The following is a 27,383-nucleotide window of genomic DNA, read 5'->3' as shown; positions in this document are numbered from 1 at the left end:
CCTATAGCCCTCCAGGTAACATCTCTGACACTAGGCTGTGTTAGTACTGTATGTATATAGTATACTGTATGTATAGTGTGGATATGGCGCCTATAGCCCTCCAGGTAACATCTGCCGCTAGGTTGTGGCCTCCAGAGACCTGATAGCTTGGGTGCAGTGCGATCCCCCAGAGGACCCCCAGGACCACCTGCCCCCCGCACCTCGTCCTCTTCAGGATCTTACTCGTTGACAGTGAATAGAAATACAGAGGCTGAAAACCTCAGAGATAAACATTAGCAATTTTCACTCTGGCCACTAAGCCTAATTATAACCATTTACCAGTTCTGTAAGGGTTTTCTTTGCAGCAGTTCCCTCATTTACATCACATATAAGAATACAATAGAAGATAACACCTCTATAGACCCATAACTACAGACAATAGAACACCCTCTATGAGTCGGCTCTGGACTATTGCTGCTTATGACGTCACTGTCACGGCTCAGTCGCAGGTGTCACGTTCCTGCCGTCTCCTGTGTCACCTCGTGGAGGGACGTGACCGCGTTACGTGGTGACATTTGATTAACCCCTTCCTACATGTATAACAGGAGCGCGGCTGTCAGTCTCCACACTAATGGCAGAAGATTAACCCTTGGAATATTAGTGGAGGTGTCAGCGGGGGAGGGGCGGTAACATGTAAAAATGTTTTCCCTTTATATAAATATTAACACCAAAATGCTTCAAAATGGAATTCTGCTCCTTTAAGGAGCCCCCTCATGTCTGGAGACAATTGATTGGCCATGCAGGGTCATACAGGGTCACATGACCTACGACTAGAACCCCGGCAGAGCTGACAATCTAATTACCCATAATCCTTCTTGTATGAAGCCAGTGCGGTGAAAGGCAACATTGTATCATAATAAAGTGTAACAGTGAGATTTCAGCAGGGGCGGGTCACGAGGTCAGGTGAGGGGGCGGAGCTAGTGAGGACACACCCCTGAGGAGCTCCATAGGAAGGAGATAAGAATGTGTAAGAGGTGCGTGGTCTCTGTCAGGCGCTGACGGTCTCTGTCTCTTCTTCCAGGTGTGGTTTATGGGAGTATTGGGGACGCAGTGACCCTGAGATGCAGCGGCAGTAATGTCAGGTAGGTGTGACGGTGCTGGCGTGGCCTGTGTATGGGGGTATGTGTCATCATATATGTCATCACTCTGCTGGATATCCTGCCAGTGGGGGATGGGCTCTACATACATGTATCATGTATGCGTATTATCATGTGGTGTTACTATATCATACTACGAGCGCTTGTAACTCTCTCTCTGCAGTTCGGAGGTCGAGTGGAAGTTCAATGGATCCTCAGACATCACATGGGGATCTGTAGATAATCTAGGAGCCCTGGAACTTCCACGTGTGGGACCCTCCATGATGGGGAACTACAGCTGCTACGGCCGGTCCGGGGACCGTGTGCACTCCGTGATGCTGAGAGCGGGATGTGAGTAAAGACCAGCGACGGGTTGTAATATGGCGGGTGACGCAGCCGGTGAGATCCGGGCGACAGGTCATGTGATCGCCACTACGGTCCAGGTCACGTTGTTACTCTAGCATCGCACCCATAGAAGTGGGTGGAGTTTACAACGTGTTCATAGACTGACAGATTTAACTCGCGACAATTTACTTTTTAATTCCAGGGACTCAGATAGGCAAAGATGCGCCAAATGCCGCCAGGCCAGGAAGTGTTGTCATAGGGACATGGCAGATAGCAAGGGTTAGGGGTGCCCCAGTATGTTCAGAGCTGTAGTACAGCAGCCAGTGCCAGTCCTGGGTGAGTCAGTGACCCGTCATTGTTACCCCCTCCCCCACTCGCCGGCTGCCCCATCACTCAATGAATTTTACGTAAACATTTCCGCTGCGGGAATCGCTGATCTCAAGTGTGTGAAGTAATTCCCGAAAATGGGAGACCCCATGACAACACTTCTTACAAGGGGACTGGAGGCAGAGCTGTCTAAAGCACAGATCACTGGGCCCCCACTATGTACTAGAACAGGGGCCCTCAAACTGCGGCCCGCCAAGCACTTCTGTCTGGCCCCGCCGGCAGGTGGGCATTTATAATGAAGCTCCTGGGGAGTTCGGGCCAGGCCATGCCTCTGCCTCCGGCCCCTGTACTAGAATCTCCCATAAAATAGTGGGGAAAAAAAGCTTTATAAAATATAATAAAAAATATAATAAATGTTGTAAATCCCTCCTTTCCCTAGAATACATATAAAAGTAGAAAATGACTGTGAGACACAAACACATTAGGACATTAGGTCTCCTGTGTCTGACAGTGCCCGGTCTACTGAATATAGGGGATCTGCAGTGCTCCTGTTCCATCGGGAAGGGGTTAATAGGAGCACTGCAGATCCCCTATATTCAGCCAGACTGAATTCCACTTGGGGGAAACAAAAACCCCAGTCCTCAAGCTCAGGGAAGGGGCAGACAGACACCAAAACACCCCCTCCTCTTCCCCAGCATCTGCTGCACCCAGAAAACATTTTAATTTTTAAAATTTTCCAGTAGCTGCTGCATTTCCCCCCTCGGCTTATACTTGAGTCAATAATATTTTCCCAGTTTTTTGTGGTAAAATTAGGAGGGTCGGCTTATACTCGAGTATATACGGTAAGTATCAGTGTTTTTTATGTTCTGTTTCAGACATATTCAGTTATTGAGGCTTTGATCTCTTTATACCGGAACGCTGAAAGACAGTTTGTAATTACTGAGTTTTGGTGAGCTGTCTATTGCCCTGCGCTCTGCTCCTCCATCCTACACTCTGCTCCATCGCCCTGCGCTCTGCTCCTCCATCCTACATTCTGCTCCATCGCCCTGCGCTCTGCTCCTCCATTCCACACTCTGCTCCATCGTCCTTCACTCTGCTCCTCTGCTCCTCCATCCTACAGTCTGCTCCTCCATCCTACACTCTGCTCCATCGCCCTGCGCTCTGCTCCTCCATCCTACACTCTGCTCCATCGCCCTGCGCTCTGCTCCTCCATCCCACACTCTGCTCCATCGCCCTGCGCTCTGCTCTTCCATCCTTCACTCTGCTCCATCGCCCTGCGCTCTGCTCTTCCATCCTACATTCTGCTCCATCGCCCTGCGCTCTGCTCCTCCATTCCACACTCTGCTCCATCGTCCTGCACTCTGCTCCTCTGCTCCTCCATCCTACACTCTGCTCCTCCATCCCACACTCTGCTCCATCGCCCTGCGCTCTGCTCCTCCATCCTTCACTCTGCTCCATCGCCCTGCGCTCTGCTCCTCCATCCTTCACTCTGCTCCATCGCCCTACGCTCTGCTCCTCCATCCTACACTCTGCTCCTCCATCCTGCGCTCTGCTCCTCCATCCTACACTCTGCTCCTCCATCCTTCACTCTGCTCCATCGCCCTACGCTCTGCTCCTCCATCCTACACTCTGCTCCTCCATCCTGCGCTCTGCTCCTCCATCCTACACTCTGCTCCACCATCCTACACTCTGCTCCATCGCCCTGCGCTCTGCTCCTCCATCCTACACTCTGCTCCTCCATCCTACACTCTGCTCCACCATCCTACACTCTGCTCCATCGCCCTGCGCTCTGCTCCATCGCCCTACGCTCTGCTCCTCCATCCTACACTCTGCTCCACCATCCTACACTCTGCTCCATCGCCCTGCGCTCTGCTCCATCGCCCTACGCTCTGCTCCTCCATCCTACACTCTGCTCCTCCATCCTGCGCTCTGCTCCTCCATCCTTCACTCTGCTCCATCGCCCTACGCTCTGCTCCTCCATCCTACACTCTGCTCCTCCATCCTGCGCTCTGCTCCTCCATCCTACACTCTGCTCCACCATCCTACACTCTGCTCCATCGCCCTGCGCTCTGCTCCTCCATCCTACACTCTGCTCCTCCATCCTACACTCTGCTCCTCCATCCTTCACTCTGCTCCATCACCCTACGCTCTGCTCCTCCATCCTACACTCTGCTCCTCCATCCTGCGCTCTGCTCCTCCATCCTACACTCTGCTCCACCATCCTACACTCTGCTCCATCGCCCTGCGCTCTGCTCCTCCATCCTACATTCTGCTCCATCGCCCTGCGCTCTGCTCCTCCATCCCACACTCTGCTCCATCGCCCTGCGCTCTGCTCCTCCATCCTACACTCTGCTCCATCGCCCTGCGCTCTGCTCCTCCATCCTACACTCTGCTCCATCGCCCTGCGCTCTGCTCCTCCATCCTACATTCTGCTCCATCGCCCTGCGCTCTGCTCCTCCATTCCACACTCTGCTCCATCGTCCTTCACTCTGCTCCTCTGCTCCTCCATCCTACAGTCTGCTCCTCCATCCTACACTCTGCTCCATCGCCCTGCGCTCTGCTCCTCCATCCTACACTCTGCTCCATCGCCCTGCGCTCTGCTCCTCCATCCCACACTCTGCTCCATCGCCCTGCGCTCTGCTCTTCCATCCTTCACTCTGCTCCATCGCCCTGCGCTCTGCTCTTCCATCCTACATTCTGCTCCATCGCCCTGCGCTCTGCTCCTCCATTCCACACTCTGCTCCATCGTCCTGCACTCTGCTCCTCTGCTCCTCCATCCTACACTCTGCTCCTCCATCCCACACTCTGCTCCATCGCCCTGCGCTCTGCTCCTCCATCCTTCACTCTGCTCCATCGCCCTGCGCTCTGCTCCTCCATCCTTCACTCTGCTCCATCGCCCTACGCTCTGCTCCTCCATCCTACACTCTGCTCCTCCATCCTGCGCTCTGCTCCTCCATCCTACACTCTGCTCCTCCATCCTTCACTCTGCTCCATCGCCCTACGCTCTGCTCCTCCATCCTACACTCTGCTCCTCCATCCTGCGCTCTGCTCCTCCATCCTACACTCTGCTCCACCATCCTACACTCTGCTCCATCGCCCTGCGCTCTGCTCCTCCATCCTACACTCTGCTCCTCCATCCTACACTCTGCTCCACCATCCTACACTCTGCTCCATCGCCCTGCGCTCTGCTCCATCGCCCTACGCTCTGCTCCTCCATCCTACACTCTGCTCCACCATCCTACACTCTGCTCCACCATCCTACACTCTGCTCCATCACCCTGCGCTCTGCTCCTCCATCCTACACTCTGCTCCTCCATCCTGCGCTCTGCTCCTCCATCCTTCACTCTGCTCCATCGCCCTACGCTCTGCTCCTCCATCCTACACTCTGCTCCTCCATCCTGCGCTCTGCTCCTCCATCCTACACTCTGCTCCACCATCCTACACTCTGCTCCATCGCCCTGCGCTCTGCTCCTCCATCCTACACTCTGCTCCTCCATCCTACACTCTGCTCCTCCATCCTTCACTCTGCTCCATCACCCTACGCTCTGCTCCTCCATCCTACACTCTGCTCCTCCATCCTGCGCTCTGCTCCTCCATCCTACACTCTGCTCCACCATCCTACACTCTGCTCCATCGCCCTGCGCTCTGCTCCTCCATCCTACATTCTGCTCCATCGCCCTGCGCTCTGCTCCTCCATCCCACACTCTGCTCCATCGCCCTGCGCTCTGCTCCTCCATCCTACACTCTGCTCCATCGCCCTGCGCTCTGCTCCTCCATCCTACACTCTGCTCCATCGCCCTGCGCTCTGCTCCTCCATCCTACACTCTGCTTCATCGCCCTGCGCTCTGCTCCTCCATCCCACACTCTGCTCCATCGCCCTGCGCTCTGCTCCTCCATCCTACACTCTGCTCCATCGCCCTACGCTCTGCTCCTCCATCCTACATTCTGCTCCATCGCCCTGCGCTCTGCTCCTCCATCCTACACTCTGCTCCATCGCCCTGCGCTCTGCTCCTCCATCCTACACTCTGCTCCATCGCCCTGCGCTCTGCTCCTCCATCCTACACTCTGCTCCATCGCCCTGCGCTCTGCTCCTCCATCCTACACTCTGCTCCATCGCCCTGCGCTCTGCTCTTCCATCCTACACTCTGCTCCATCGCCCTTTGCTCCTGTTCACGTCTATAAGTTCCTTCCTCATTACTCTGCCTGATCTTTGCCTTTTCCCTGCAGATCCCCCCGGGATTCCCTCCGTTACCTGCAGAGCTGCAGACTATCACAACTTTTCCTGCCATTGGAGCTCCAGTGTGGAGACTTTGCTGCCTACAAGATTCATCACATCATACCGGTAAGATCGCGCTCTGCAGATATCTGCACATATGCTGGGGGTGGGCACCGCTCTGTGCTCAGTCATCTCCAGCATTATGTGGGGTTCATCATCGACTGCTGCCCCCTCCCCAGTATCACAAAGCTGGGTTATGATATCCTTACTGGAATGAGAGCTCCATGCACTTGAGTGCTGCAGTGTAAAGCAATGAGAAAAGAAACCTCTGATGGGACTGCAGGATCAGGGCTCAGGATCAGGCTGAGGGTTCATGCTGAGGGTTCAGGGTTCAGCTTATCTCTGACTCCAATACACAACACAATTACGTTAATGACTTTGAAGCAGACCTGCAGTATAAAGCATAGTGAAAATGCAGCGCAGGAGACGGAGCCATTGTTGAGAAGGAAGAGGAATTGACACCAATACACAATGCATTTAAGCTGGAGTCAGTGAATGAAGCAGAGCTGCAGTGTAAAGTAGTGACTTTACTGGAATTTGCAGTCCCCCAGGAGTTGTGGCGGCGTCAGTGTTACCCCCACTGTGTGCACTGGGTGTGCGCTGTGATAGGTCCTGACCTCGGGTCACTTCTGTGCAGGTGCCAGGATATTGGAGATTACCTGATGCAGGTGTGAAGGGCAGCGAGGGATTAATGTGTAGTGGCTGGGGCAGCGCTGGGCGCACAGGGTCATCATTCTAGTGGTTACATGTGGATGTCTGTACCCTGCACACAACACTCCCCCTGTGCTGCTCACACAGCCTCCATTCAGCTGCCGCTGGCACCGACAGCCTTATCACTGCTGCTACTGCTGCTGCTGGCAAGTACAGGAAGGAAGGCGGGAGGGGGGCGCTCTACACACTGAGGAGACTCATTGACACGTGCCGGGCCCTGAGGTGTCTGCTCTAGTAGTGATCCTGACGTATCTGCTCTAGTAGTGATCCTGACATATCTGCTCTAGTAGTGATCCTGACATAACTGCTCTAGTAGTGATCCTGACATAACTGCTCTAGTAGTGATCCTGACGTATCTGCTCTAGTAGTGATCCTGACGTATCTGCTCTAGTAGTGATCCTGACGTATCTGCTCTAGTAGTGATCCTGACGTATCTGCTCTAGTAGTGATCCTGACGTATCTGCTCTAGTAGTGATCCTGACGTATCTGCTCTAGTAGTGATCCTGACGTATCTGCTCTAGTAGTGATCCTGACGTATCTGCTCTAGTAGTGATCCTGACGTATCTGCTCTAGTAGTGATCCTGACATAACTGCTCTAGTAGTGATCCTGACGTATCTGCTCTAGTAGTGATCCTGACGTATCTGCTCTAGTAGTGATCCTGACGTATCTGCTCTAGTAGTGATCCTGACGTATCTGCTCTAGTAGTGATCCTGACGTATCTGCTGTAGTAGTGATCCTGACGTATCTGCTCTAGTAGTGATCCTGACGTATCTGCTCTAGTAGTGATCCTGACGTATCTGCTCTAGTAGTGATCCTGACGTATCTGCTCTAGTAGTGATCCTGACGTATCTGCTCTAGTAGTGATCCTGACGTATCTGCTCTAGTAGTGATCCTGACGTATCTGCTCTAGTAGTGATCCTGACGTATCTGCTCTAGTAGTGATCCTGACGTATCTGCTGTAGTAGTGATCCTGACGTATCTGCTCTAGTAGTGATCCTGACGTATCTGCTCTAGTAGTGATCCTGACGTATCTGCTGTAGTAGTGATCCTGACGTATCTGCTCTAGTAGTGATCCTGACGTATCTGCTGTAGTAGTGATCCTGACGTATCTGCTCTAGTAGTGATCCTGACGTATCTGCTGTAGTAGTGATCCTGACGTATCTGCTCTAGTAGTGATCCTGACGTATCTGCTGTAGTAGTGATCCTGACGTATCTGCTCTAGTAGTGATCCTGACGTATCTGCTCTAGTAGTGATCCTGACGTATCTGCTCTAGTAGTGATCCTGACGTATCTGCTCTAGTAGTGATCCTGACGTATCTGCTCTAGTAGTGATCCTGATTCCTGACGTATCTGCTCTAGTAGTGATCCTGACATATCTGCTCTAGTAGTGATCCTGACGTATCTGCTCTAGTAGTGATCCTGACGTATCTGCTGTAGTAGTGATCCTGACGTATCTGCTCTAGTAGTGATCCTGACGTATCTGCTGTAGTAGTGATCCTGACGTATCTGCTCTAGTAGTGATCCTGAGGTGTTGGCACTATACTGGACACAAGAGCTTACAGTCCAAGTGCTTATGATTACTCAGGGAACCTCACAGATGGGCCACAAAGCAAAAGCCAAAAAAATAGGAATGTAAAGTGAGCGGCTGCGCTACTGATATCTCGGCCCGGCGACCCTCCAGCTGTTGAGGAACGAAAGAGATGTCTGCACTTCCATTTGGCTGAATTTGTCTGCAATGCACAATACAACCACTGGGTGGCCATATATATATATTGGATAAACATCTTGTGACCGAGTATCACAAAATCGTGTTTTCTTGGGAATCTGCTCGTCTTGTGACACAAATATCAGGACCTGTCCAGCTAAGAGGAAGGATGAGGAGGCCACATCTGTACCCGTCCTAGCAGGGGTGTCAGAGCATGTACCCGTCCTAGCAGGGGTGTCAGAGCATGTACCCGTCCTAGCAGGGGTGTCAGAGCATGTACCCGTCCTAGCAGGGGTGTCAGAGCATGTACCCGTCCTAGCAGGGGTGTCAGAGCATGTACCCGTCCTAGCAGGGGTGTCAGAGCGTGTACCCGTCCTAGCAGGGGTGTCAGAGCATGTACCTGTCCTAGCAGGGGTGTCAGCATGTACCCGTCCTAGCAGGGGTGTCAGAGCATGTACCCGTCCTAGCAGGGGTGTCAGAGCATGTACCCGTCCTAGCAGGGGTGTCAGAGCATGCTGGGAGTTATAGTTACTCAGCTTGGAGTCCCCTGTTCTGTCTGCTCTTCCTCCTTCTCCCCAGACATGGATGACCATGATCTGTAATGAGTGACCGGACGAGGCTTTGGGTTGGAAGCCACAGCGGTGTGAAACGGTTTTCTGTGCGTCTGATATTTTTACTGTTTATTTGGCTTCCTAATGACTGAAACTGCTCAGGAAATGGCAGGAAATTATCATAATGGCGGCAATTACCCTGTAGGATGACATCATAGCGGAGGATGTGAGGGGCGCGGGGACTGCCCATAGACCCCAGAGCGATAACCATAGGTGACATTATACAGCGATATAAAACATGGTCATAACGTGTGGGGGATGGGAAGCTAACAACAAGGATGTCACAATGTATCATGGTCATAATATTATAATAATAATAATTAATAATATAGAATATTTATAGACACATTGTAAACATCATCAATCTGCCAACAAATGAATAATAATAGAACTGAAACAAAACATGGAATAAACCTCGCACTCATCTTGTTACATTGTATTACTATAGAGAATTCTTCTTGCTGTGGATTTTCTTATACTGCGTGTAATATACGGTTTATATATCTGTCACTATTACATTTGGGTTTTGCGGTGACTTTTTGATGAACCTTCTGCCCTATTATTAGACGCCGTGCCCCATCATTCTCCATCGTTCTCCATTGTCCCCCATAGTCCTCTATCCTCCTCCATCGTTCTCCATCATCCTCCATCATCCCCCATTGTCCTTCATCGTCCCCCATAGTTCTCCATCATCCTCCATCGTCCCCCATTGTCCTCCACTGTCCTCCATCGTCCTCCATCATCCTCTATCGTCCCCCGACGTCCTCCATCCTCCTCCATCGTTCCCCATCGTCCTCCATCGTCCCCTTTCATCTTCTGCTGCCCTCCATCGTCCTCCATCCTCCTCCATCGTCCCCTTTTGTCCTCTGCTGCCCTCCATCGTCCTCCATCCTCCTCCATCGTCCCCTTTTGTCCTCTGCTGCCCTCCATCGTTCTCCATCCTCCTCCATCGTCCCCCCTACTGTCCTCCTTCATTCTCCATCGTCCTCCATCGTCCCCCATCATCCTCCATTGTCCTCCATCGTTCTCCATCATCCTCCATCGTTCCTGCCGCGCTGTCAGTCCTACATTTTTTTCCATAATTTTGGAAAATCTTGCAGGATAATGACCCATGTGGCGGTAATAGTAAATGAGATCCGTGTGTGCAGCGTTCGGGGTCCATAGGACGGGGGGGGGGAGGGGGGATCTCGTGTTCCAGGGCAGTTTTCTTTTACATTTTTCTATGGGCTGGGCCTCTGCCAGCTCCAGGTCAGCAAACACTGGGATGTCATGCCAGAGCGAGCGCGGGATTGTGGGTAATAAAAACATGCAGGGAAGGAACATGTGTTTCTGCCGCTGGACGCTGTAAGGAAACGGCCTGATTGTACGAGCGCGCAGAACAAGGCGCTTCTGTCTGCCAGACGCCAGGGGCGACTTTGGGGAAAACGCTCAATGCAAAATCCTACTGACCAAAAGTTGTTTCACCTTTTGTAGAGTACGGAGCCGAAATATTGCCTGGATTCTGACTGTATTACTATAATATACAGAGTGCATGATGAAAGTATGTGCCCCTCCCCCCCCCAGGCATCTCCTCCATTTATCTAAGACGCTACAATGTCACGGTGATAAATTCTGATTCGGTTCTTGTCTTGTGTGTCGGGTTGTATCTTATTCTCCGTCGTGTCTAATCAGCCTTGGTCATCTTATAGGATGTTCAGAATCAGATGAAGCTTTATCCAGTGATATCTTATACAATATGCAGATGAGGGTGTCCTAATCTCTGAAGGTGCTCATGTGCTCCATTACTGTCTGACATTACCCCCTCCTGTCCGCCACATGTGCGTCTCTGACCCCGAGGTCCGCCGGTTGCAGAGTCCTAGGTGTGTGCCATCCCGCTACCATACAGTATATACATGAGCATAGAGGGGGCGACATCAGCAATGTGGAGGGTGGGGGTGGAGCAGGTATTGTGATTGAGAGCCGTTACCACCCGCAGGACAATTACAGCCTCATTTGCATATTGGATACTGTCACGGGATGGTTAGAGTCCGGCAATAGGCAATGTGTAATATATATTTCATGTGGAATGTATTCTCTAACCTGTTGTAAACATCAGTGTGTAGTTGGCTGATTCGGGTCTAGTGTGTTAGCACATTGTATGCAAATACCTCTAACTAGTGAGGACAATGGGTGGAGATAATCTGATCAGTGTCTCCAAGAAGATGTTGGACTGTGCATTGTTCAAAAGAGACAGGGAGTCTGCTCTCCTTGGCATAGGTGAGGGGGGAAGGATCTGTGACTCAGCCCTTCCCACCCCCAGATATAGGAAGTAACAGTTTAGTATATAGATGTAGCTAGCAGTTAGTATGAGTTAGCCGGCCTGTGCACAGCTCTGTAGAGAGCCAGGATTTAGTTACAGGACCAAGGAACCAAAGCTATCATTGGATTGTGACTTCTGTGGACTTATTGTTATTACGGTTGATGTGACCGCCGCCGGCTACTAACTTTGTGGATTACAATAAATTGCTGTTGTCTCCCGACCTCTTGCGTCCGTGTTGATTCAAAAGACCTTCCGGAGGAAGACATATACCTTCGCTCCGTGACAGATACTATTTTAATTTCTGTTTAATTAGACTTGATGCTAGATCATTTAAAGGGATCATTAAAGGCAGATGTGACTCATTCCCCTAGCTGTCTCCATGACTTCTTGGATGGTCCTTACAGGAGATTTACGTCAAGGATTTTCTCATTTCTTTTTTTTTTAATCAAAATCTTCACCAAATAATTCAGGAACCTCAACCCTGCGCCAGGTCACACCCACGAGGAGCAGCCACAGCCTGGACTCTGCCTTTAGATCTATAGATCCTTTCTGATCCTTCATAGTTGAGCTCTGTCTGGATTTTGTTGAACTGATATCTGAAAGTAGTAAAAAAATATAGGAAAGTGGATCATTTATTGTCCCCATGAGATTGTGGATCATCTCCTGTCCCTGTGAGGCTATGGATCTTCTCCTCTCCCCATGACGCTGTGGATCATCTCCTCTCCCCATGAGGCTGTGGGTCATCTCCTCTCTCCATGAGGCTTTGTGTCATCTCCTGTCCCCATGAGGCTGTGGATCATCTCCTGTTCCTGTGAGGCTTTGGATCATCTCCTGTCCCTGTGAGGTTGTGGATCATCTCCTCTCCCCAAGAGGTTATGGATCATCTCCTGTCCCCATGAGGCTTTGGATCATTTCCGGCCCCTGTGAGGTTGTGGATCTTCTCCTGTCCCTGTGAGGCTTTGGATCATCTCCTGTCCCTGTGAGGCTTTGGATCATCTCCTGTCCCTGTGAGGCTTTGGATCATCTCCTGTCCCTGTGAGGCTTTGGATCTTCTCCTGTCCCGGTGAGGCTTTGGGTCATCTCCTGTCCCTGTGAGGCTTTGGGTCCTCTCCTCTCCCCATGAGGCTGTGGATCATCTCCTGTCCCCATGAGGTTGTGGATCATCTCCTGTCCCCGTGAGGCTTTGGGTCCTCTCCTGTCCCCGTGAGGCTTTGGGTCCTCTCCTCTCCCCATGAGGCTGTGGATCATCTCCTGTCCCCGTGAGGCTTTGGATCTTCTCCTGTCCCTGTGAGGCTTTGGGTCATCTCCTGTCCCTGTGAGGCTTTGGGTCCTCTCCTGTCCCCGTGAGGCTTTGGGTCCTCTCCTCTCCCCATGAGGCTGTGGATCATCTCCTGTCCCCGTGAGGCTTTGGATCTTCTCCTGTCCCTGTGAGGCTTTGGGTCATCTCCTGTCCCTGTGAGGCTTTGGGTCCTCTCCTCTCCCCATGAGGCTGTGGATCTTCTCCTGTTCCTGTGAGGTTGTGGATCGGACATCCGGCTGACCATGTGCTGATGATGGGATTTTGGCACCAGTACCCATCAGATGATGATCCTTGGTCTCTCTCCAGCCCCTGGACAGGAAATATCTTGGAGGAACATCAGCCAATCTCTGGGTGGATCCTTCTATTTATAAAGCTGCTTTGTCTGTCTTGTGTCATCCATCAGATCAGTCCCTCAGCACCAGTGGCCCCTCTGATTCCTGCCGCCATCTTCTTGGAGATTGTACAATATATGAAGGCGATGGATAAGCTGCAGCAGCTGCACTATATCCTTTCTATCATACTAGAATGTCTCCATAGGATCATACAAACATGTCAGACAATCCGTTCCACCTTCCAGACTTTATTGGACCACCTTGGACCCGTCACTAGGGAAAAATGGACAACCAGTCACCACCATGTCCTCATGTCCTCAGCCCCATAATGCGGTATGGTCTCCCTCTATAGCGGGCACACCACTGATCTTAGGACCATTGAATACATATGTATCTGATCTCTCCAACTGCCTACAATGTATCTAAGTATCCTGGTGATACAGAATAGAATCAGCAAAATTATCAGACCAAACTTCAAAGTAGCTCTGCAATGCGTGGTGCCATATACCAGATGTATAAAGTATTGCACAACAGAGACATGAGCATGGCGTGTCCATATCCCCCCAGTGAGGGTAATTGTCGCCCCCCCGCCCCATCGCTGCATTTGAGTAATCTTAATAACAGAGCATCAATCACAGGGAGAATCTGCCCCGAGGCCTCGCAGAGAAGAATCCTCGACAGATCTGTAATCAATCCTATCACCGGGACGCAAGTCTGATCACTCACTATAGATATAATTACAGGGCTCGGAACGCCAACTATGTCCATCTCTATCCAATTACACCGACCCCCTCAGCACTGAATGTGTCACAGCCTGTGTAATCCGTGGCAGCTCTCCAGGCACAGCAAAAAGAGAGAGAACCCAACAGGAGCCTTCTAATGTCCGAGATGAGAACAGCCGAGATGTCTGGATGTATTGTCATCAAAGTGTACGGTATAATATATACATGTCATACAATCCCATAGACTAAGATTACATCATCTAAAACAAGGAATCTTATCAAATATATATCATCATTATTATATCTTATACCTAGAGATCTAAGACATCAGCAAAAAATATATACAGGATATATTATATGTATTATCACTGCTATGGTGTAATACTGCCCCTATGTACAAGAATATAACTACTATGATACTGCCCCTATGTACAAAAGTATAACTACTATAATACTCCTCCTATGTACAAGAATATAACTACTATAATACTACTCCTATGTACAAGAATATAACTACTATAATACTGCCCCTTATGTACAAGAATATAACTACTATAATACTACTCCTATGTACAAGAATATAACTACTATAATACTACTCCTATGTACAAGAATATAACTACTATAATACTGCCCCCTATGTACAAGAATATAACTACTATAATACTGCTCCTATGTACAAGAATATAACTACTATAATACTGCCCCCTATGTACAAGAATATAACTACTATAATACTGCTCCTATGTACAAGAATATAACTACTATAATACTGCTCCTATGTACAAGAATATAACTACTATAATACTACCTCCTATGTACAAGAATATAACTACTATAATACTACTCCTATGTACAAGAATATAACTACTATAATACTGCTCCTATGTACAAGAATGTAACTACTATAATACTACCCTATGTACAAGAATATAACTACTATAATACTACCTCCTATGTACAAGAATATAACTACTATAATACTACCTCCTATGTACAATAATATAACTACTATAATACTACTCCTATGTACAAGAATATAACTACTATAATACTACCTCCTATGTACAAGAATATAACTACTATAATACTACCTCCTATGTACAAGAATATAACTACTATAATACTACCTCCTATGTACAAGAATATAACTACTATAATACTACCTCCTATGTACAAGAATATAACTACTATAATACTACTCCTATGTACAAGAATATAACTACTATAATACTACCTCCTATGTACAAGAATATAACTACTATAATACTACTCCTATATACAAGAATATAACTACTATAATACTACCTCCTATGTACAAGAATATAACTACTATAATACTACCTCCTATGTACAAGAATATAACTACTATAATACTACCTCCTATGTACAAGAATATAACTACTATAATACTACTCCTATGTACAAGAATATAACTACTATAATACTACCTCCTATGTACAAGAATATAACTACTATAATACTACTCCTATGTACAAGAATATAACTACTATAATACTACCCTATGTACAAGAATATAACTACTATAATACTACCTCCTATGTACAAGAATATAACTACTATAATACTGCTCCTATGTACAAGAATATAACTACTATAATACTGCTCCTATGTACAAGAATATAACTACTATAATACTGCTCCTATGTACAAGAATATAACTACTATAATACTACTCCTATGTACAAGAATATAACTACTATAATACTACCCTATGTACAAGAATATAACTACTATAATACTACACCTATGTACAAGAATATAACTACTATAATACTACCTCCTATGTACAATAATATAACTACTATAATACTACTCCTATGTACAAGAATATAACTACTATAATACTACCTCCTATGTACAATAATATAACTACTATAATACTACTCCTATGTACAAGAATATAACTACTATAATACTGCTCCTATGTACAAGAATATAACTACTATAATACTGCTCCTATGTACAAGAATATAACTACTATAATACTACTCCTATGTACAAGAATATAACTACTATAATACTGCTCCTATGTACAAGAATATAACTACTATAATACTACCTCCTATGTACAAGAATATAACTACTATAATACTACCTCCTATGTACAAGAATATAACTACTATAATACTACCTCCTATGTACAATAATATAACTACTATAATACTACTCCTATGTACAAGAATATAACTACTATAATACTACCTCCTATGTACAAGAATATAACTACTATAATACTACCTCCTATGTACAAGAATATAACTACTATAATACTACCTCCTATGTACAAGAATATAACTACTATAATACTACCTCCTATGTACAAGAATATAACTACTATAATACTACTCCTATGTACAAGAATATAACTACTATAATACTACCTCCTATGTACAAGAATATAACTACTATAATACTACTCCTATATACAAGAATATAACTACTATAATACTACCTCCTATGTACAAGAATATAACTACTATAATACTACCTCCTATGTACAAGAATATAACTACTATAATACTACCTCCTATGTACAAGAATATAACTACTATAATACTACTCCTATGTACAAGAATATAACTACTATAATACTACCTCCTATGTACAAGAATATAACTACTATAATACTACTCCTATGTACAAGAATATAACTACTATAATACTACCCTATGTACAAGAATATAACTACTATAATACTACCTCCTATGTACAAGAATATAACTACTATAATACTGCTCCTATGTACAAGAATATAACTACTATAATACTGCTCCTATGTACAAGAATATAACTACTATAATACTGCTCCTATGTACAAGAATATAACTACTATAATACTACTCCTATGTACAAGAATATAACTACTATAATACTACCCTATGTACAAGAATATAACTACTATAATACTACACCTATGTACAAGAATATAACTACTATAATACTACCTCCTATGTACAATAATATAACTACTATAATACTACTCCTATGTACAAGAATATAACTACTATAATACTACCTCCTATGTACAATAATATAACTACTATAATACTACTCCTATGTACAAGAATATAACTACTATAATACTGCTCCTATGTACAAGAATATAACTACTATAATACTGCTCCTATGTACAAGAATATAACTACTATAATACTACTCCTATGTACAAGAATATAACTACTATAATACTGCTCCTATGTACAAGAATATAACTACTATAATACTACCTCCTATGTACAAGAATATAACTACTATAATACTACCTCCTATGTACAAGAATATAACTACTATAATACTACTCCTATGTACAAGAATATAACTACTATAATACTACTCCTATGTACAAGAATATAACTACTATAATACTACTCCTATGTACAAGAATATAACTACTATAATACTGCTCCTATGTACAAGAATATAACTACTATAATACTACCTCCTATGTACAAGAATATAACTACTATAATACTACTCCTATGTACAAGAATATAACTACTATAATACTACTCCTATATACAAGAATATAACTACTATAATACTACTCCTATGTACAAGAATATAACTACTATAATACTACCTCCTATGTACCAGAATATAACTACTATAATACTACCTCCTATGTACAAGAATATAACTACTATAATACTACTCCTATGTACAAGAATATAACTACTATAATACTACTCCTATATACAAGAATATAACTACTATAATACTACCCCCTATGTACAAGAATATAACTACTATAATACTACCTCCTATGTACAAGAATATAACTACTATAATACTACCTCCTATGTACAAGAATATAACTACTATAATACTACTCCTATGTACAAGAATATAACTACTATAATACTGCTCCTATGTACAAGAATATAACTACTATAATACTACTCCTATGTACAAGAATATAACTACTATAATACTGCTCCTATGTACAAGAATATAACTACTATAATACTACCTCCTATGTACAAGAATATAACTACTATAATACTACCTCCTATGTACAAGAATATAACTACTATAATACTACCTCCTATGTACAAGAATATAACTACTATAATACTGCTCCTATGTACAAGAATATAACTACTATAATACTACCTCCTATGTACAAGAATATAACTACTATAATACTACCTCCTATGTACAAGAATATAACTACTATAATACTACCTCCTATGTACAAGAATATAACTACTATAATACTACTCCTATGTACAAGAATATAACTACTATAATACTACCCCCTATGTACAAGAATATAACTACTATAATACTACCTCCTATGTACAAGAATATAACTACTATAATACTACCTCCTATGTACAAGAATATAACTACTATAATACTACTCCTATGTACAAGAATATAACTACTATAATACTACCTCCTATGTACTAGAATATAACTACTATAATACTACCTCCTATGTACAAGAATATAACTACTATAATACTACTCCTATGTACAAGAATATAACTACTATAATACTGCTCCTATGTACAAGAATATAACTACTATAATACTACCTCCTATGTACAAGAATATAACTACTATAATACTACTCCTATGTACAAGAATATAACTACTATAATACTACCTCCTATGTACAATAATATAACTACTATAATACTACTCCTATGTACAAGAATATAACTACTATAATACTACTCCTATGTACAAGAATATAACTACTATAATACTACCTCCTATGTACAAGAATATAACTACTATAATACTACTCCTATGTACAAGAATATAACTACTATAATACTACCTCCTATGTACAAGAATATAACTACTATAATACTGCTCCTATGTACAAGAATATAACTACTATAATACTGCTCCTATGTACAAGAATATAACTACTATAATACTACTCCTATGTACAAGAATATAACTACTATAATACTACTCCTATATACAAGAATATAACTACTATAATACTGCTCCTATGTACAAGAATATAACTACTATAATACTGCTCCTATGTACAAGAATATAACTACTATAATACTACTCCTATATACAAGAATATAACTACTATAATACTACTCCTATGTACAAGAATATAACTACTATAATACTACTCCTATATACAAGAATATAACTACTATAATACTGCTCCTATGTACAAGAATATAACTACTATAATACTACTCCTATGTACAAGAATATAACTACTATAATACTGCCCCCTATGTACAAGAATATAACTACTAGAGATGAGCGAACACTAAAATGTTCGAGGTTCGAAATTCGATTCGAACAGCCGCTCACTGTTCGAGTGTTCGAATGGGTTTTGAACCCCATTATAGTCTATGGGGAACATAAACTCGTTAAGGGGGAAACCCAAATTCGTGTCTGGAGGGTCACCAAGTCCACTATGACACCCCAGGAAATGATGCCAACACCTCTGGAATGACACTGGGACAGCAGGGGAAGCATGTCTGGGGGCATAAAAGTCACTTTATTTCATGGAAATCCCTGTCAGTTTGCGATTTTCGCAAGCTAACTTTTCCCCATAGAAATGCATTGGCCAGCGCTGATTGGCCAGAGTACGGAACTCGACCAATCAGCGCTGGCTCTGCTGGAGGAGGCGGAGTCTAAGATCGCTCCACACCAGTCTCCATTCAGGTCCGACCTTAGACTCCGCCTCCTCCGGCAGAGCCAGCGCTGATTGGCCGAAGGCTGACCAATGCATTCCTATGCCAATGCAGAGACTTAGCAGTGCTGAGTCAGTTTTGCTCAACTACACGTCTGATGCACACTCGGCACTGCTACATCAGATGTAGCAATCTGATGTAGCAGAGCCGAGGGTGCACTAGAACCCCTGTGCAAACTCAGTTCACGCTAATAGAATGCATTAGCCAGTGCTGATTGGCCAGAGTACGGAATTCGGCCAATCAGCGCTGGCTCTGCCGGATGAGGCGGAGTCTAAGGTCGGACCTGAATGGAGACTGGTGTGGAGCGATCTTAGACTCCGCCTCCTCCAGCAGAGCCAGCGCTGATTGGTCGAGTTCCGTACTCTGGCCAATCAGCGCTGGCCAATGCATCCCTATGGGAAAAAGTTTATCTCACAAAAATCACAATTACACACCCGATAGAGCCCCAAAAAGTTATTTTTAATAACATTCCCCCCTAAATAAAGGTTATCCCTAGCTATCCCTGCCTGTACAGCTATCCCTGTCTCATAGTCACAAAGTTCACATTCTCATATGACCCGGATTTGAAATCCACTATTCGTCTAAAATGGAGGTCACCTGATTTCGGCAGCCAATGACTTTTTCCAATTTTTTTCAATGCCCCCGGTGTCGTAGTTCCTGTCCCACCTCCCCTGTGCTGTTATTGGTGCAAAAAAGGCGCCAGGGAAGGTGGGAGGGGAATCGAGTAATGGCGCACTTTACCACGCGGTGTTCGATTCGATTCGAACATGGCGAACACCCTGATATCCGATCGAACATGTGTTCGATAGAACACTATTCGCTCATCTCTAATAACTACTATAATACTGCTCCTATATACAAGAATATAACTACTATAATACTACTCCTATGTACAAGAATATAACTACTATAATACTACTCCTATGTACAAGAATATAACTACTATAATACTACTCCTATGTACAAGAATATAACTACTATAATACTACTCCTATGTACAAGAATATAACTACTATAATACTACCCCCTATATACAAGAATATAACTACTATAATACTACCTCCTATGTACAAGAATATAACTACTATAATACTACCTCCTATGTACAAGAATATAACTACTATAATACTACCTCCTATGTACAAGAATATAACTACTATAATACTGCTCCTATGTACAAGAATATAACTACTATAATACTACTCCTATGTACAAGAATATAACTACTATAATACTACTCCTATGTACAAGAATATAACTACTATAATACTGCTCCTATGTACAAGAATATAACTACTATAATACTACTCCTATGTACAAGAATATAACTACTATAATACTGCTCCTATATACAAGAATATAACTACTATAATACTGCTCCTATGTACAAGAATATAACTAATATAATACTGCTCCTATGTACAAGAATATAACTACTATAATACTACTCCCTATGTACAAGAATATAACTACTATAATACTACCCCCTATGTACAAGAATATAACTACTATAATACTACCCCCTATGTACAAGAATATAACTAATATAATACTGCTCCTATATACAAGAATATAACTACTATAATACTGCTCCTATGTACAAGAATATAACTACTATAATACTACTCCTATGTACAAGAATATAACTACTATAATACTGCTCCTATATACAAGAATATAACTACTATAATACTGCTCCTATGTACAAGAATATAACTACTATAATACTACCTCCTATGTACAAGAATATAACTACTATAATACTGCTCCTATGTACAAGAATATAACTACTATAATACTACTCCTATATACAAGAATATAACTACTATAATACTACTCCTATGTACAAGAATATAACTACTATAATACTACTCCTATGTACAAGAATATAACTACTATAATACTACTCCTATGTACAAGAATATAACTACTATAATACTACTCCTCTGTACAAGAATATAACTACTATAATACTGCTCCTATGTACAAGAATATAACTACTATAATACTACTCCTATGTACAAGAATATAACTACTATAATACTGCTCCTATGTACAAGAATATAACTACTATAATACTGCTCCTATGTACAAGAATATAACTACTATAATACTACTCCTATGTACAAGAATATAACTACTATAATACTACCTCCTATGTACAAGAATATAACTACTATAATACTACTCCTATGTACAAGAATATAACTACTATAATACTACCCCCTATGTACAAGAATATAACTACTATAATACTACCTCCTATGTACAAGAATATAACTACTATAATACTACCTCCTATGTACAAGAATATAACTACTATAATACTACTCCTATGTACAAGAATATAACTACTATAATACTACCTCCTATGTACTAGAATATAACTACTATAATACTACCTCCTATGTACAAGAATATAACTACTATAATACTACTCCTATGTACAAGAATATAACTACTATAATACTACTCCTATGTACAAGAATATAACTACTATAATACTGCTCCTATGTACAAGAATATAACTACTATAATACTACCTCCTATGTACAATAATATAACTACTATAATACTACTCCTATGTACAAGAATATAACTACTATAATACTACCTCCTATGTACAATAATATAACTACTATAATACTACTCCTATGTACAAGAATATAACTACTATAATACTACCTCCTATGTACAATAATATAACTACTATAATACTACTCCTATGTACAAGAATATAACTACTATAATACTACTCCTATGTACAAGAATATAACTACTATAATACTACCTCCTATGTACAAGAATATAACTACTATAATACTACTCCTATGTACAAGAATATAACTACTATAATACTACTCCTCTGTACAAGAATATAACTACTATAATACTGCTCCTATGTACAAGAATATAACTACTATAATACTACTCCTATGTACAAGAATATAACTACTATAATACTGCTCCTATGTACAAGAATATAACTACTATAATACTGCTCCTATGTACAAGAATATAACTACTATAATACTACTCCTATGTACAAGAATATAACTACTATAATACTACCTCCTATGTACAAGAATATAACTACTATAATACTACTCCTATGTACAAGAATATAACTACTATAATACTACCCCCTATGTACAAGAATATAACTACTATAATACTACCTCCTATGTACAAGAATATAACTACTATAATACTACTCCTATGTACAAGAATATAACTACTATAATACTACCTCCTATGTACAAGAATATAACTACTATAATACTGCTCCTATGTACAAGAATATAACTACTATAATACTGCTCCTATGTACAAGAATATAACTACTATAATACTACTCCTATGTACAAGAATATAACTACTATAATACTACTCCTATATACAAGAATATAACTACTATAATACTGCTCCTATGTACAAGAATATAACTACTATAATACTACTCCTATGTACAAGAATATAACTACTATAATACTACTCCTATATACAAGAATATAACTACTATAATACTGCTCCTATGTACAAGAATATAACTACTATAATACTACTCCTATGTACAAGAATATAACTACTATAATACTGCCCCCTATGTACAAGAATATAACTACTAGAGATGAGCGAACACTAAAATGTTCGAGGTTCGAAATTCGATTCGAACAGCCGCTCACTGTTCGAGTGTTCGAATGGGTTTTGAACCCCATTATAGTCTATGGGGAACATAAACTCGTTAAGGGGGAAACCCAAATTCGTGTCTGGAGGGTCACCAAGTCCACTATGACACCCCAGGAAATGATGCCAACACCTCTGGAATGACACTGGGACAGCAGGGGAAGCATGTCTGGGGGCATAAAAGTCACTTTATTTCATGGAAATCCCTGTCAGTTTGCGATTTTCGCAAGCTAACTTTTCCCCATAGAAATGCATTGGCCAGCGCTGATTGGCCAGAGTACGGAACTCGACCAATCAGCGCTGGCTCTGCTGGAGGAGGCGGAGTCTAAGATCGCTCCACACCAGTCTCCATTCAGGTCCGACCTTAGACTCCGCCTCCTCCGGCAGAGCCAGCGCTGATTGGCCGAAGGCTGACCAATGCATTCCTATGCCAATGCAGAGACTTAGCAGTGCTGAGTCAGTTTTGCTCAACTACACGTCTGATGCACACTCGGCACTGCTACATCAGATGTAGCAATCTGATGTAGCAGAGCCGAGGGTGCACTAGAACCCCTGTGCAAACTCAGTTCACGCTAATAGAATGCATTAGCCAGTGCTGATTGGCCAGAGTACGGAATTCGGCCAATCAGCGCTGGCTCTGCCGGATGAGGCGGAGTCTAAGGTCGGACCTGAATGGAGACTGGTGTGGAGCGATCTTAGACTCCGCCTCCTCCAGCAGAGCCAGCGCTGATTGGTCGAGTTCCGTACTCTGGCCAATCAGCGCTGGCCAATGCATCCCTATGGGAAAAAGTTTATCTCACAAAAATCACAATTACACACCCGATAGAGCCCCAAAAAGTTATTTTTAATAACATTCCCCCCTAAATAAAGGTTATCCCTAGCTATCCCTGCCTGTACAGCTATCCCTGTCTCATAGTCACAAAGTTCACATTCTCATATGACCCGGATTTGAAATCCACTATTCGTCTAAAATGGAGGTCACCTGATTTCGGCAGCCAATGACTTTTTCCAATTTTTTTCAATGCCCCCGGTGTCGTAGTTCCTGTCCCACCTCCCCTGTGCTGTTATTGGTGCAAAAAAGGCGCCAGGGAAGGTGGGAGGGGAATCGAGTAATGGCGCACTTTACCACGCGGTGTTCGATTCGATTCGAACATGGCGAACACCCTGATATCCGATCGAACATGTGTTCGATAGAACACTATTCGCTCATCTCTAATAACTACTATAATACTGCTCCTATATACAAGAATATAACTACTATAATACTACTCCTATGTACAAGAATATAACTACTATAATACTACTCCTATGTACAAGAATATAACTACTATAATACTACTCCTATGTACAAGAATATAACTACTATAATACTACTCCTATGTACAAGAATATAACTACTATAATACTACTCCTATGTACAAGAATATAACTACTATAATACTACCCCCTATATACAAGAATATAACTACTATAATACTACCTCCTATGTACAAGAATATAACTACTATAATACTACCTCCTATGTACAAGAATATAACTACTATAATACTACCTCCTATGTACAAGAATATAACTACTATAATACTGCTCCTATGTACAAGAATATAACTACTATAATACTACTCCTATGTACAAGAATATAACTACTATAATACTACTCCTATGTACAAGAATATAACTACTATAATACTGCTCCTATGTACAAGAATATAACTACTATAATACTACTCCTATGTACAAGAATATAACTACTATAATACTGCTCCTATATACAAGAATATAACTACTATAATACTGCTCCTATGTACAAGAATATAACTAATATAATACTGCTCCTATGTACAAGAATATAACTACTATAATACTACTCCCTATGTACAAGAATATAACTACTATAATACTACCCCCTATGTACAAGAATATAACTACTATAATACTACCCCCTATGTACAAGAATATAACTAATATAATACTGCTCCTATATACAAGAATATAACTACTATAATACTGCTCCTATGTACAAGAATATAACTACTATAATACTACTCCTATGTACAAGAATATAACTACTATAATACTGCTCCTATATACAAGAATATAACTACTATAATACTGCTCCTATGTACAAGAATATAACTACTATAATACTACCTCCTATGTACAAGAATATAACTACTATAATACTGCTCCTATGTACAAGAATATAACTACTATAATACTACTCCTATATACAAGAATATAACTACTATAATACTACTCCTATGTACAAGAATATAACTACTATAATACTACTCCTATGTACAAGAATATAACTACTATAATACTACTCCTATGTACAAGAATATAACTACTATAATACTACTCCTATGTACAAGAATATAACTACTATAATACTACTCCTCTGTACAAGAATATAACTACTATAATACTGCTCCTATGTACAAGAATATAACTACTATAATACTACTCCTATGTACAAGAATATAACTACTATAATACTGCTCCTATGTACAAGAATATAACTACTATAATACTGCTCCTATGTACAAGAATATAACTACTATAATACTACTCCTATGTACAAGAATATAACTACTATAATACTACCTCCTATGTGCAAGAATATAACTACTATAATACTGCTCCTATATACAAGAATATAACTACTATAATACTGCTCCTATGTGCAAGAATATAACTACTATAATACTGCTCCTATGTACAAGAATATAACTACTATAATACTACTCCTATATACAAGAATATAACTACTATAATACTGCTCCTATATACAAGAATATAACTACTATAATACTACTCCTATGTACAAGAATATAACTACTATAATACTACTCCTATATACAAGAATATAACTACTATAATACTACTCCTATGTACAAGAATATAACTACTATAATACTACCCCTATGTACAAGAATATAACTACTATAATACTACTCCTATGTGCAAGAATATAACTACTATAATACTACCTCCTATGTGCAAGAATATAACTACTATAATACTGCTCCTATATACAAGAATATAACTACTATAATACTGCTCCTATGTACAAGAATATAACTACTATAATACTGCTCCTATGTACAAGAATATAACTACTATAATACTACTCCTATATACAAGAATATAACTACTATAATACTACTCCTATATACAAGAATATAACTACTATAATACTACTCCTATATACAAGAATATAACTACTATAATACTACTCCTATGTACAAGAATATAACTACTATAATACTGCCCCCTATGGATGACTGGCTGTATTGATATCAGACCTCCCTCTGCCCAGTCTAGTTCTTGTACATTATACGGTGTGATGTATTGGTGTGTACAGTAGTATTTGGAGGTGTTTGATGTCAGGCGGTATGTCTGCGCCCCCTCTCCATACTGTAATGTGATCTTCCTCTGTATATAGAGAGTCCATCAATCAGACACAATATTTTGGTGACTCAGGGTCTCGTCATCTCGCTCGGTGTTTCGCGGCTCTCATGACTCTCATTAACCCCGCGACTTCTGGAAGGGATTCCTATTTATGTAACAGTCGGGGTCTTGCCGCAGCTGCAGTCAGGATCAGTCTGGTCTCATGTGACTTGGCCCCGGGCCCCGGAGGAGCGGTGCGGACGTTGTGTTGTGCTGGAGGAATGATGCCTTGTGTCCAGATCAGTATGCCGCCCCCATATCCGCTCAGTAATATCTCATCGCATGGAGCTGCGGCCATTACTAGTGTCATGTACTGACTAGACAGGTGGATTGTGGGCTGGAGACCCCTCCTGATGGGATCCTGCCTCCTACTCTATGTCTGTAGAGTCTCCCTTTAAGAGAACGGTTTGCGGCCACCTCTTGGGGCTGACCACATACAGTATGGCCGCCGGCCGCTCCGCTCAGAGGTCAGGCCACAGGATTGTCAGCGAATGAAGCCGCACACAAGGCCGGACATGGTGGACATGAGTCAGCGCGGTGCGTACGGCGGCATTATAGCAGCCCTACAACTCCAAGTGTACCTGCAGGAAATGATGGCGGTTGTAGGTATATAGTGCTGGGCTGTTGGCCCTATATAGGTTGTTTCCCATATATACTCTCTGGTTAGGGGTCTCCCATATGCCGCCTGCTTACAGGACAGGGGGGGGGGCGGGGGGTTGTACTTGTACAATAGTTTTTGGCTGCAGGACTGGGATAAGATGGTCTCTATACAGACAGTGCAGCACATGTTGGTG

At 42.5% G+C, this 27,383-nt stretch overlaps 1 protein-coding gene across 1 annotated transcript in view; it reads left to right on the top strand.

Annotated features, from left to right (window-relative positions):
* Window positions 1-27,383, top strand: part of IL11RA (interleukin 11 receptor subunit alpha) — a 49,380-nt gene that overhangs the window by 11,394 nt on the left and 10,603 nt on the right. The window contains 3 exon segments of the mRNA XM_075267261.1: window positions 1,061-1,121; window positions 1,300-1,466; window positions 6,015-6,129. Of these exon segments, the coding sequence (XP_075123362.1) occupies window positions 1,061-1,121; window positions 1,300-1,466; window positions 6,015-6,129 (343 nt within the window).

Source organism: Leptodactylus fuscus, chromosome 1, assembly GCF_031893055.1.
Source record: "Leptodactylus fuscus isolate aLepFus1 chromosome 1, aLepFus1.hap2, whole genome shotgun sequence".
Classification (NCBI taxonomy): Eukaryota; Metazoa; Chordata; class Amphibia; order Anura; family Leptodactylidae; genus Leptodactylus; species Leptodactylus fuscus.
Note: the sequence above shows the minus strand (reverse complement) of the source record. Positions and strands in the feature narration are given on the sequence as shown.